The 14,254-nt window shown below is 40.3% G+C and overlaps 1 protein-coding gene across 1 annotated transcript in view; it reads left to right on the top strand.

Annotated features, from left to right (window-relative positions):
• LOC129713363 (myoferlin-like) overlaps nt 1-14,254 on the top strand; it is a 55,306-nt gene that overhangs the window by 15,783 nt on the left and 25,269 nt on the right. The window contains exons 19-30 of the mRNA XM_055662363.1: nt 748-925; nt 1,699-1,823; nt 2,540-2,640; nt 3,904-4,096; nt 6,614-6,769; nt 7,346-7,477; nt 8,977-9,140; nt 10,117-10,231; nt 10,832-10,934; nt 11,953-12,089; nt 12,918-13,085; nt 13,914-14,025. Coding sequence (XP_055518338.1) covers nt 748-925; nt 1,699-1,823; nt 2,540-2,640; nt 3,904-4,096; nt 6,614-6,769; nt 7,346-7,477; nt 8,977-9,140; nt 10,117-10,231; nt 10,832-10,934; nt 11,953-12,089; nt 12,918-13,085; nt 13,914-14,025 — 1,684 coding nt within the window. The remainder of the gene's footprint in view (nt 1-747; nt 926-1,698; nt 1,824-2,539; nt 2,641-3,903; nt 4,097-6,613; nt 6,770-7,345; nt 7,478-8,976; nt 9,141-10,116; nt 10,232-10,831; nt 10,935-11,952; nt 12,090-12,917; nt 13,086-13,913; nt 14,026-14,254) is intronic.

Raw genomic sequence — 14,254 nt, 5'->3', positions numbered from 1 at the left:
CCATAACGTTGAGCTTAAAATTCTCACCTCTGCCTTTGAGCTTCTTTGTACCCTTGCCCTATCCTACATCTGTAGCCACCTCCTGACTTTGCACTGCTCCTGTTCTGGCCTGATGTGGGTTTTTGTTGCATTGCTCGACCATGGCTGCCTGAGATTCCAACCTCAAAACCAGAAAAGGCCACACACACTCAGCAAGTCAGGCAGAAAGAAATTTATAGTTAATATCCAGGTTGAAGTTCCTTTGTCAGTTCTATCGTTAAATCTTTCTGACATCCTTCCTGTCATCCTTTCACCAAGCCTTCTCCTGATGTCAGATTTCGGTTTTGTCAATCTCTTCTGAAAAGTATAGAATTCTTAATATAAAATTCTTAAAGGATTGGACAGGCTAGGTGCAGGAAAAATGTTTCCGATGTTGGGGGTGTCCAGAACCAGGGGTCACAGTTTAAGAATAAGAGCTATTTAGGACCGAGATGAGGGAAATATTTCTTCACGCAGAGAGTTGTGAATCTGTAGAATTCTCTGCCACAGAGAGAGTTAGATTTAGCTCTTAGAGCTAAAGGAATCAAGGGATATGGGGAAAAAGCAGGAATGGGGTACTGATTGTGGATGATCAGCCATGATCCTATTGAATGGCGAATCTGGCTCCAGGGGCTGAATCGTCGATTCCTGCACCTATCTTTCCATGTTTCAATATTGAAATGTTATTTTGTATTCTGAAATGTCTATGTTTCCATTGTATGGCTGCAGAAGTACCTACACAGGCGGAGGTACAGTCTCTGCGTTGTTTTCTACTCGGCCACACAGCTGCAAGAATCTAAGGAGCCAATCCACTTTGAGGTCAGCATGGGGAATTACGGGAATAGATTTGACAAGTCTTGTAAACTTCATGCGTCCGCCACCCAGTACAGCCAACCTGTATTTGATGGTAAGTAGCTATATTGGATGGTACTGAATAATAATAATAATAATAATTAATATTAAATTTTATTTGCGGGCGCCTTTCAAAGTCTCAAGGACACCTTACAGAAAATTAACGAGAGAGAAAAAACATATAGTTGGAGTAAAGTAAATAATAAGGACATCACCAGTACACAAATTAAAGACGGAATTCGCTCCAAAGACAAAAAATCAAAAACACAATGTGCACACTGAAGAAGGCACTGGAACTGTAAAACATCATGGGTTCTGATGGGAGGTTGTAGCAATGAATTATTTTGAAGCTTTATGTCCCGGTGAGGATAAATCATAAACTATTAGACCTACTGCCAACTAATTTGTACACGGCAAGCTCCTACAATCAGCAACGAGGTGAATGCATTTTTTAAATGCAGCAGGGTCCTGGGAGAACTCTGCACCTACGTTAGATTTGATTTGATCATCAAATCTAAGGGAAAATACTGCAGAAAACCCATGTTAAAATTCCAGGTAATGCTGGAAATACTTAGCAAGTCAGGCAGCAGAGATTGATAAACAAAATGAATGCTCAGGTTCCATCTTCCTATCCAACTGGAGGGTAAAGCTAGTGAAAAAGTATAAGTTCTTACTGATGAGAATTAAAACTTATTTTCTGTGAAATAATTTGACTTAACTAAAGTTTAGTGTGGTTTTAAGAGCTAAAGTTTGAATTTGTACAAATAAAAGTCTGATTATGTCAGTTAGTTTCAGGGTCACTAACCCTATGTCACCCTATGCTTGCAGGAAACTACTATTATTACCTCCTCTGGTGTGACACAAAACCTGTGGCTGCTCTGCCATCGTACTGGGAAAATATTGACCACAGACTCGACAGATTAAATATATTGCTTAAAATCATAGATAGACTGGTGAGTATTTTGTGCAATAATTTGTAAACGCTACACCTGTCAGCAGCCTCTGTGAATAGTCAAATAGAATTAAAGTTGCAGATCAATAAAACTTTGTCAGAATTGGAAAATGTTAAAATGTAGTGTAGGGCCGTGCGAGAGAATAAATGGGAAAAGCCTGTGATTGGGAGAGGTTTGGACAGTAAGATATTAGTGCATGACCGAATGAAATGTGTAGAAACAAAAAAATAGTGGGCTGTCAGAGAGTCGTAGTACTTGACAGACCAGAAACTGGCCCTTCATTCCATCTTGTCCATGCCGACCAATTTGGCATATTGGGCTAATCCCCTTTGGCCCATTGCCTTCTAACCCCTTCAATATAGTGTTGCAGTGAAATTGGCATTAAATACACGATTGGTAAATAACTTTTATTTAATATTTTATGCAGTCATTTTCATGTAATTTTGGAAATGACCCATTTCTACTTTTGTTCACACTAATCAGGATTAAATTCCATCTGCCATTGGCCTGTGCATCTGTCCTTTCATCATTAAACACACTACCTATCTACAAATTAGTAACATTATTTCCTACATTCATATCAAAATCATTAATAATGTGTGTGTGGCTGTATGTAATATATATTCACACATATTCCCTCCCAATTTCAGGTGGTAAATCTTGAAATATTAGGTGAAGTTTCTGATAATGCTACATTATTATTTCACGTTCTTTAGAAAATTAATTTGGAAGACGTCAAGCAAGCATTGCCAGCTGCAGGAACCCAACTCACAGGGGCATGGATAAAGATGCTTGACCGTGTGGTGAAAGATTGCAAGTAGGTAGCATTAAGTCAATCCACTAAAGGATGTAGATTAAATATTTAAATTCATCTCCTGGGACCAGATGCACTTTAAAGGACAAATGTGATGTTTCCTCTGTCTCAGTATGTCTTGGTGGGTTTGTCTTGTTCATTGGCGCTTTTACAATTTTCATTGGACCTATTTTGGCAGCTGGTAGAGCTGCTGCCTCACAGCAACAGAGCCTCTGGCTCGTCCCTGTCCTTGAGTTTAATCCTGAGCTCGGCTGCTGTCTGTGTACAGTTTATACGTTATCCCTGTGACTGCATGGGTTTCCTCTGGGTGCTCCGGTTTCCATCCACATCCCAAAGATGTGCAGGTTTGTAGGTTAATTGGCCTCTGTAAAATTGCTCCTTGTGTGTAGGGAGTTGATGTGAAAGTGGGATAACATAAAAGTAAGATTACCCCACAACCTACTGTACTCCAAGGAATAAAATTCAGAGGGACTGAATCTTTGACATTTTCCACCCAAGAGGATAATGGAGGCCCAGTCGTTTAATGAACTCAAGACTGACATTCATAGATTTTCCTATGTTTAGGAAATTAAGGAGTATGGGTTTGTGCAGAAAATTGGTGCTGAGGTAAAAGATGAGCCATTATATTAAATAGTGGAGCAGGTGCAAGGGACCAAGGGTCTACTGCTTCTATTGTGTATGTGAGTGAGAACTTGTTTGCAAGGTATTGATTAATACGTCTGCATTTGGATATAACCAGAAGCCTCTAAAATGGAAACTCTTCCACTCGTAACTTGACGTTATTCTCCTTGGTGAATATAATCTTCACCCTTACAGAAACAACAGCAATGTTATATTGACTGTGAAAATGGATGGAATTGTAACATAACATGAATAGTATCTCTCTCTCAGAGTAAACTGCTTGGTAATTCAACTGAGAATTATCTGACCCCAGGGATGGGCAGTGCTGCTGCTTTTAACAAAGTTGCCTTAGGGCACCAGGGATTTTGATCTTGAGTATTGTCGTGTAGAGTTTGCATGTTCTCCCTGTGACTACACGGGTTTTGTTAAATTATCCACTCTGTCCCAAGTCTCAAAGACATGCTGGTTAATGAATTATAGTTCACTACCTCACTACTTCATAACTTTCTGATTATTATTCTGTCTATACTATGGTTTGACTTCATGAATGATTGCAATGCTCCTTGCACAGGCAGTACATGGCACTGACAACCTCCATTCCTTAAACCTTGTAGCTAATTTATTTATTTTCCTTCCCTATTGCAGTCGGTCACTCCCATCAGTGAAAAAGCTACCCCATGTGACTGTTCTCGATCAGTTCCTGTACGGTCAGCAAATTCTAATTCTGAAGAAAATTAGCAAATCTGCAGAGAAATTGAGGGATAAAAACATTAAAATCCAAGACAAGCTGCCTGAAATCGAAGACTGGATTGAGAAGCTCACATCAGTAGCAGAGGAGGTTTGCTTTCTAGTGCTTACTACAAGTGTACAAGGGGGAATATTCCAGTGTGAAGCAGTTATGTTCCTTGAATTTGGACAAGTTCTGGACTGGTTGAATTGTAACAGGATTGGGAGGTACCATAACATGTTTGGAGAGTGTTCAAAACAGGTTGACTGATAGAAACGCCAGCACGTAGAAGTTGAAGAAGAAAACAAGGAGGACAAGTATTGGGAGTTGCACATTGATTGGAGTAGGATCTCATACACTTCTGGAAGTCCCAAGGAACTTTATAATGTAATCACTTTTAACATTTTAAATTTTGTAATTAATTTTCAGTTGAGGGTTAGAAACAGTTGTCTATGTTACAAGTCACTGCACCCCAGAAGTACTTCAGAGTGTGAAACTGTTTTGGTGGGAAACAGTGTAATAGTGTTAAAGTAATGGTCAGAAATGAATCGTCACACTGAGACCATGTCTGGTGCGACTCAGGTGCTGATAGACCTAATGTGAATTGGCCGGTTATGACCAAGAGGAACCAAGACATTATCTTTCAGGATAAGAAAGACAAAAAAACAAAAGAGCTATGTTTATATTTGAATTAATTTGTTTCAATGGACAGGGTGTATAAAGTCTGGAATACAAATATTTTGTTCAGCATTTCCACCTTGGGCAATATTTCATGCACATGGGAGTTGTGAAGCAGGAATGTGCACAGTATAACCTCAAGTAAATGGTGGGACACAAGTTACTAATCGGTAGCCACTGCCAACTATGTGGTTGCAGGGAACAGGTATATGTTCCTGTTTGTTTCCCTACCCCCTGATCTTTCTAGTTCCTCCCCCACCCGAGTGTCTCCAAAGATTTTCTTACTGTATTCTGTTTCAACATCTGTGTTGCCCACATTATTTATTCATGATTACAATCCTGTGACTTTGTTTTAGACATTGTGCTGTGATAATTAAACTGATTTTGCAGAGATAGGAGTTTTATGAAACAAAGTGCCACTTTTTTTCCCCATTTCATTTTGGTTTTCATTGGCTTCCCCTGTGTATGATGGTGCAGAGGGATTATATGATTTAAAGGTATTGCACAATAATCCTAATCCTAAACAAACAGAACTTGCTGTAAATGCTCAACAGGTCAGACAATATATTTTAAGTAAATTGTTGACTTTCTGACCATTAATTTAATTAACTCCCTGAGCTTCCTTTCAGTTTAGATTTGCTTTAAGTCAGTCAAACTGTCAGGCAGTTTATTCTGTATTTTGATACTTGAATTCTGCAGCATTGATGTAAATGTATTGATAACGACAGCTCTGCAAATACTGTTGGGGCAGCTCCCTTCAGCTGAAGAGGTGGGGACACGATGGATGGCTCTAAAAGAACCAAGAGACCTGAGTGCATATGTACACAAATCATTGAAAGTGGTTTAGCATATTGAGAGAGTGGCCCATAAACTTGCTATCCATAACATAAAGGAATACAAAGCAAGGTGTCCAGTTTAAGGCAGATATCATTGAGAGCAATGTCAAGATGCTGCAGATAAAACAAAAATGATTTACTGGAACAGTTCCCGGGATTTCCGTTGTAAATTAGACTGGAGAAGGTGGGGTTGTTCTTGTGGTGTAGAGAAGATTTGATAAAAAATGAATACCTGTTCTGAAAATATAAATAAGGAAAAACAATTTCCACTGGCAGGTGGTTGAACACCAGAGGACACATTTACAATGTTAGGTTCTAGTTACAAGGAAGATAGAGATGGGACAGTGTATCAGCACCTCTTAAAAAAGTTATACACAAGATTTTTACATTTTTAGATTTTTTAATATTACAGAAAGTATAAAAAGTAAAATGCATTAATGAGATTAGGCCCTTAAACAAATTAAACAGTTTATAGGATGACAATTTACTGTAGGTACCAATGGCAAGGAACAAAATGCCGATGACCTTTTGTCTACAAAAAAAGGGAATGGAGGGAGCTGTGAGGAAAATTTTGTAACAATGGCTAGTTTGGACAGGTACATGGATAGGATAGGTTCAGATGGATATTGGCCAAACACAGGCAGATGGGACGTGGAGATGGAGCATGTTGGGCGGCATGGTCAAATTGGGCTGAGGGGCCTGTTTCCACACTATTACTCTGACCCTCGTTGGAATTCACTGTAAGTAAATGTGATGGAATCAAACAATTCAATCAGAAAGTGAATCTGATAGGCATTCGAGAATAATTTGCAGAGCTAAAAACAAAAAGCTGTGGTTTTCGGGATACTCTGCCAGGAGCCATGGATTGAATAGTGGCCTCCTGTGCAACAATCCTCAATCTATGTTTCCAGCTGCTGATTGCTATCCATTTTACTGCGGTGAAAAGTGCCAAGGGGGTGGGTGGGCTGAGCTATTGTGCTGTCTGAGGTCAGGATATTCCAGAGCTCTCACTCCAGGCTCCCCACAAGAGGTTAGGAGACATATAAGAAAAGGGGAAGGGAAAATCAACAGACTGAATAAGTAAAAGCTTGTACATTCTTTTCTGATCTTGCAGTCTCAGATAAGCTTACCTGACATCATAATCTGGATGCTGTCTGGAGAGAAACGAGTTGCTTACGCTCGGATCAAATCGCATTTAGTTCTGTTTTCGAGTAGCGACAAGAAGTCTTGTGGGAAATTCTGTGGGAAGTTACAAACCGTGTTTATGAAGGTGGGTCAAAATTTCCCAGAAACGTTGGTGTTCCTCAGTCTGTTGTGCCCTTTGCTGCTTTGACTTTCAAATTTATTTTATCAAATAACTATTTCACCCATTATTATTTAACTGAAGCTGATTCAGAATTGCTACTGTATAAATGGTGAAGATGAAATATAACGATGTAGGTAACCCTGAGATGGACAGAGATATTTAAGAATGATTCTTTTAATTTTCTCCTGTGATTTCAAGTGTTATTTTTATAGTAGCTGTTACCTTTTTCCTTATAAGGTATATTGCCTGAGTGTTTTCAAAAGTATCACCCCCTCACTCTCTTCTCCTGAGAATAAAGTGACAACCCATTGTTTTAGCCACTATTACGTCTAGAATGAATTCCATTAAAGATCAGATCCAAATACATACTGGTTTGTAGGTTAATTGGCTTGGTATAATTGTAAATTGTCACGTGTGTAGGATAGCGTTAGTGTGCGGGGATCATTGGTCAACGCGGACTCGGCGGGTCGAAGGGCCTGTTTCCGCGCTGTATCTCTAAACTAAACATTAATTGCTATTTTATTTAAACGATTTTGACAGTACCCCCATGACAAGATTAATGAAATGAGGATTGCAGCTCATCTCCGCCTATGGATCTGGCTGGGGCTGTCTTCTGATGAAGAGGAATTTGAAAAGCTCATTGATGGAAAATTTATGGTTGCTGCAGAAAGAGTAAGTCGAATCTTTGAAAACATTATCAGAAAAAGTTGCGTAGAATCAGCTGAAATATCATTTGGTTCTGTAACTACCCTGATAGATGTCCTAATGTAATTATTCAGCGCCTTGATATCAGGGTGGAGCTGTTTTCTGAGGAGGTTCTCGGAGACTGGTGGAAAGTTCAGTCCTCTCTTACAAACTCGGTGCCAATGCTGAAATAGTACATTTATTTGTGGAAAGGCTGAGAGCACCCACCCCCCCCTCCCATATTCAGTGTCAGACAGGTTGTTGGTATGATGTTTTTCTGTTACTCCCCCTTTGGATGTGTGAGGAAATCAGACCATCGTAGGAGGAGTTAGAACATGCAGTCTTTAGTTTAGTTTTTGTTTAGAGATACAGCGCGGAACCAGGCCCTTGTGCCTACCGGGTCCGCGCCGACCAGCGATCCCCGCACATTAACACTGCCCTACACACACTAGGATCAATTTACACTTTCAACAAGCCAATCAACCTGCAAGCATGGACAACAAGATAATTAGCAGAGAAGGATCTCGACCCGAAATGCCACCCATTCCTTCTCTCCAGAGATTCTGCCTGTCCCGCTGAGTTACTCCAGAATTTTGTGTCTATCTTCAAAATAATCAGCAATTCATTTCCGGTTGAGAGATGTGCGGCCATCATCTTAAGAAATCATCAGTCCATTTCTTAAGGATAAGGGGGAGATCCTTTAAAACCGAGATGAGAAGAACTTTTTTCACACAGAGAGTGGTGAATCTCTGGAACTCTCTGCCACAGAGGGTAGTTGAGGCCAGTTCATTGGCTATATTTAAGAGGGAGTTAGATGTGGCCCTTGTGGCTAAGGGGATCAGGGGGTATGGAGAGAAGGCAGGTACGGGATACTGAGTTGGATGATCAGCCATGATCATATTGAATGGCGGTGCAGGCTCGAAGGGCCGAATGGCCTACTCCTGCACCAAATTTCTATGTTTCTATGTTTCTATCCCTTGAATAACCTTCAAGACTGAAAACACTGAGCAAGTCAGGTAGCATCTGTGAAGCAAGACACCGACTCAATGTTTCAGCTCAGTGACCTTCATCAAAACATAAATAATCTTTATTTTCTGTGGTTCAGGATATAATCCTACAGAATGCCATGTAGGCCTTTTGTTGGCATTTAGTGTTACAATGGAGGCCCAGTACGTGCTTCACCTGTGATCCATTTTGGTTGCAGTGACAAAGGGAGTGCAGGCTTCAGATGTGCTGAGCCAGCTGCTCAAGATGATGCCTTGGCCAATACCGTGTAACTCGGCTCAGTGGAAGAACCATGTATAGTGTTTTCGCTGACTGGATAGCACGCAACAAAAAGGTTTTTCACTATACGTCGGTAGATGTGACAATAATAAACTAAACTAAGCCCATCCTGGTCCATATCTAACTTAAACAATCTATGATTGTGTTTTCATGGTGGCCATATTTATCTGCCTAGCAGTCATGCTTTCTGTTTTAATTTTCAGTATGAAAATCAAGCAAAAGTAATGGGCCATTGGGGTACCAGTGGATTGCTGCAGCATCCGATGTTTTCTGATGCGATGGGTAAAATGCGACTTTCAAAAAAGGCTTTCCACCCTCTGAAAGGTTGGCAATGGGATGGAAAGTGGACCATCGACCCAGAGCAATGGTAAGTTTGTTTAATCTATAATGGGCTTTGCAGTTAGTGTCAGATGATGTAGAAGTGAATCCCTCAAGGGCAGCGGATGTGTTACAGCTCCAGCACGGCCGGTTCAATCCTGACCTCAGGTGCTGTGTGGCGTTTGTGTGGGTTTTTTCAAGATGCTTCCATTTCTACCCTCATCCGAAAGTTATGCTGATAGTTGATTAATTGGCTCATCTGTTACCCCTTAGTGTGGTATGTGGAGAGAAATTGGGGTAGAGTGAATGATAATAATATAATAATAATAATTTTATTGATAGAGCACTTTAAAAACAAACATAGCTGCAACAAAGTGCTGTACATCACTAATCATTGACAAAAAAGTTAATACACACCAAAAATAACAATCAAAAGAAATAGTAGGAAAAGACATGTAAAATAAAGAAACATCAAAAACACCACAAACAGAAGCAAAGCCTCAGGCATGGTCAAAAGCAAGGGAGTACAAATGTGTTTTAACAATATATGATTACAATACCAACGTATCTTGTTGACCAAATGGCCTCCTATATTGTAAAACTGAGTTTCAAAGTTATCTCACAATAAAATTAAGGGAGCTGTGATTTTACCAAATTGTTCTTGTTGTTCTGATCAAAATTGTCCCTCAATCATCACATATTGCAGCCATTCATCACCACATTGCTCTTGGTAGGGCCGTGTTTTGTGGAAATAGATAGCTGTGTTTAAACTAATGACCATAGTTCAAACGTTGCTTCATCTACGACCATCCTGAGCCCAAACAAAACAAACACAGTGAATATATAAATGATGTTTATGAAAATGAAAGTAGTCTAGCTGGAGGAGACTGGAGCCCAGCTTTTGACCTGTACACTGATGCAGTAGGTGTTTCACATTTCAGCTCGGCTGTGACCATAAGCGAGTGACATGAATGTGAGGTGTGATTTACATGTGAGAATTCACTCGTTCCTTCCTCTCTTTACAGCTTGCTGTTTGATTCTGATGCTGGGCACAGTGAATATATAAATGATGTTTATGAAAATGAAAGTAGTCTAGCTGGAGGAGACTGGAGCCCAGCTTTTGACCCGTACACTGATGCAGTAGGTGTTTCACAAGTCATTTTGTATTGTTAAACATCTGGTAGTCAAATATATGTCAAGAAGTCCAGTTAGTTTTCGCAAAAATTGGTAGTCATTGTAAATCAAAACTTGACTCATTGGGATGAAAATTAATCTTCACAGAATCCTTTTATTTTCTAAATTATTTTGGCATATCAAATCTGTAAATCTTTACATGTAGTTGCTACAATCTCAATGGTAAATGGCCAAAACAATATTTGATTATTTGTTGCTGAGTTTATGCAGAAAGTACCTTCCGTGGCTTAGAGAAGTTTGCTAATCTGCTCCAAGATAGAGTTACAAACTTTTTTCAGCTGTCGGTATTTGATTTCAGACTTGCACACATAATCTCCATTCGACAAGTACCTCAGACACATCCTTCCAGGTCACGTGCCAACTCAAAAAGATACTCTTTCCAGTAGATGGAGAAGGGAGACTTGCATCTTCTCACTTAGATATTTAAAGACAGGAAGCCCATGAGTCCTACACCACAACCCTTGCCTATTTAGTTGTTTCCGTGGATGTGATGGTTATTTTAGGAAGTATTATCCGTTCTGGAGTATGGCATAACTTTTTTTTCAGAAAGGGAATAGACACTTATCGATAGACGAGATTGAATGTCCTGATGGATGGGAATGGAAGGAAGAATGGGATCTAGATTTTTCTCGAGCAGTAGATGAAGATGGTAAGTTGGCACATGTCCTGTGAGAGACACGTGTTTCGCAATAGTATTGTAATGATCCCATCTGATTCGTAGTGTGTAGATTAGATTAAAATTGCCCTTGCAGAATTTAGCCCTTTGCTGTCTGAACCTTTCTAGTTTATTGCTTCAACCCTCTCCGAGTTTCTTTAGACTTTAGTGTAGTCTTTAGAGATACAGCACAGAAACAGGCCCACCGAGTCTGATCAGCGATCACCCCATAAACTAGCACTATCCTACACTCTACGGCCAATTTTACCGAAGTCGATTAACCTACAAACCTGTACATCTTTAGAGTGTGGGAGAAAACCAGAACACTTGGGGAAAACCTTTGCGGTCAAAGGGAGAAAGTACAAATTGTGTCTGTCCCATGAAGATTGCAAGTACACATGTTCATTCTTCACTGCACAGTCATTTCACTATTAGAATAGCAGTATCTAATCCAAACCCAAGTGCTCTAGTATCAGATTTAGCTTCCAAATGTGAGTGCAGTACTGAGGGACAGCTTCATTGGAGATGCTTCCTTTAGGTTGAAATGTTCAACTGAGACATCTTTCTGTCAATTGGAGCTAAGTTATCCCATGGCACCATTTCATACCCCAGGTATCTTGCTCACAATATTTATTCTGCTAACTTTAAGACAAATTATATGGTCATTCTGATGATGATTGTGTGGGGGGGAACATGATGTGAACAAATTTCATATCTCCTAAACTAACTTTGATTGGGATTGCAAAAATGCAAAAGTGTTTATTCTGAAAGACCCGGTGTATTGCTCCTGTAGCTCAAACCGCCTCTGGGCCTAAATACTATTTTTGTCCCGCCCCTTCCTTTGTCTTCCTCAAAATTCAAGCTATATTGCAATCCAAATTTGACGTCTAACCAAGACATCTTGATTCATCTCATGCTTTCCCCCCTGTTGCATCTTCAGGAATCCCATAACTGAAGTGCCAACAAAGGTAATTTGCTGGATATTCTGTAACGTGTTTTCTGCCTCTTGAAGGATGGGAGTATGGAACTTTTGTTCCACCAGACAAGATGGCGAAGACCTGGAATCCCACTGAGAAAGCCTATCACACACACAGACGTCGCCGGTGGATACGGAAGCGCGTCATGAAGGCCACCACTCGTCAAGTTAAGGTGCGGGATCACCAGACTCGATATTAGAATTTAAAACTTATTAATTGCATTAATTACTGCGTTAGTTCAGCACTGTGGGCCAGACGACCTGTTCCTGCACTGTACTTTCCTGTGTTTTGTGTCCCGTGTACTCCAAAGTAGCTTTGGGAATTTGGACTGGGGTTCCAGGCTTAAGCTGAGACCCTGTCTGCACCCTCAGGTGAACACAAAAGACTCCATAGTATAACGTGAAGATCCCAACACCCTCCAAAGAAGGGCAGAGGAGTTGCCTAGCCAGTAATTCTCCCCCCCACCATCTTTAAAGTATTATTTCATTTCTGTTGATGGGATATTACAGTATTCAAATTGACTACTCTGTTTCCTGCTGTACAACAGTATGGTGATATACTTGACAGTGAAGCAATTTGGAATGGCTTGATATTGAGATTGATGTGTTGGTCTTCCTCAGCATTACATCTGAGGCCTGATATTGTTCAATTCACCAGTGTAATATCTCCTTAATTTGGGACTTGATTCGGATTTGTGGAGTATTCAGTAGTCCTTGTATACTGATATTTATTTTGGAGGGATGGTGTTTTTAATGGTTAGGGTCCTGGCTCCCCAGGAGACTGTCAGTATCTGCTACTTGTGATTTACTTGTGAAGCTCAAAATGCAACAACTATAAACATTTGTAGAACATTTCCAAACATGTAATTTATCTTTCTCCCTTTGCCCGTGTTGAGGATTTCAAACAAAAAATTGTTCTATCAGTTTATCTAATGCTACTTTTAATTCACTAGAACACTAAAATCCAAGAGTTTCTAATTTGCGGATCTGATGTATCACAGAAAGAAGACTTTGATCCTGATGGCTGGGAATACGCCCCGTTATTCGGTTGGAAATTCCATGTGAAACCGAATAAGGGAGATATTTTTCGTCGCAGGCGTTGGCGGAGGAAGATGGTCCCCACGGAACAAGTGGGGCCAGCATCTATTTTTAGACTGGAGGGCTCTTTGGTATGTTTTTATTGCGTTTGTATGAATTGAAAAATGTTCATGATGAAAAGGGTAGCTGACACATGACTGCAGCAACAATAGTTGTGTGTGACGCCAACCAAATATTTCGAGATTCATTGACGGTTATCCAGAACTGAAAACAGGGTCGGCGCAGCTGGTGGAGCTCCTGCCTCACGGCGCCAGAGGCCCAGGTTTGATCATGATTGTGTGGAGTTTGCATGTTCTCTCTGTGACTGGGTGGGTTTCCTCTGGGTTCTCCACATGCCAAAGACGTAATAATAATAATAATAAATTTTATTTATGGGCGCCTTTCAAGACTCTCAAGGACACCTTACAAAATTTAGTAAACAGAATACAAAACCTGTAAGTGGAATGAAACAAAACAAAAAAATAAAATAAAATAATGACAAAAAAAAAAAATAGTAAAGACATCAACAATACACAATTCACAATTCAAAGACACAATTCAAAGAGAGAGCAGCGGCAGCTAATCGCGCCAGCGTTCACTCTCCCTTCCCCACGTACAGGTTTATAGATTAATTGGCCTCTGAAAATTGTTCTTGGTGTGTAACTAGAGGGCATAGGTTTAAGATGAGGGGGGGAAAGATTGAAAAGAGACCCGAAGGACAATTTCTTCATGCAGAGGGTGTTGTGAATGTGGAACGAGCTGTCAGTGGAAGCTTGGAAGTGATTAAAATGCTGACTGTTAAAGACATTTTGACAGGTGCATGGGTAGACTATTTCCTTCGCTCCAAAGATGCTGCCGCACCCGCTGAGTTTCTCTAGCAGTTTTGTCTACCAATGACTCTAGGGTTCTTTTTCTTTCAGTGTCATGACCACATGAGTGTGGAGGAGGATGAGTTTGTAGCTAGAGAGAAGCCACATGAAAATATCAACCTTTATGGATCGACGGCTCCTTTTGTAACATGTCTCCTGGACTGTGAGTTTAAACTAGTTCATATGTCAGCCATCATTATTCAGCACGTTTGCCGCTGGGTGACAAGTTCAATCTCACACCAGAGATTTAAGCACAAAATTCCCATCAACTCTCCCACACAGTGCTACCTTGAATGTGACACTACAGTTACCTCAGCACAAAATGGCAAATTGAAAAGCTCACTATTTTGAACAATTTGGGAACATTATAAGTTCTCCCGGTCCAGTATTTA

The sequence above is a fragment of the Leucoraja erinacea genome, chromosome 35 (genome assembly GCF_028641065.1).
Source record: "Leucoraja erinacea ecotype New England chromosome 35, Leri_hhj_1, whole genome shotgun sequence".
Taxonomy (NCBI): domain Eukaryota; kingdom Metazoa; phylum Chordata; class Chondrichthyes; order Rajiformes; family Rajidae; genus Leucoraja; species Leucoraja erinaceus.
This window is presented reverse-complemented; position numbering and strand designations above follow the sequence as displayed.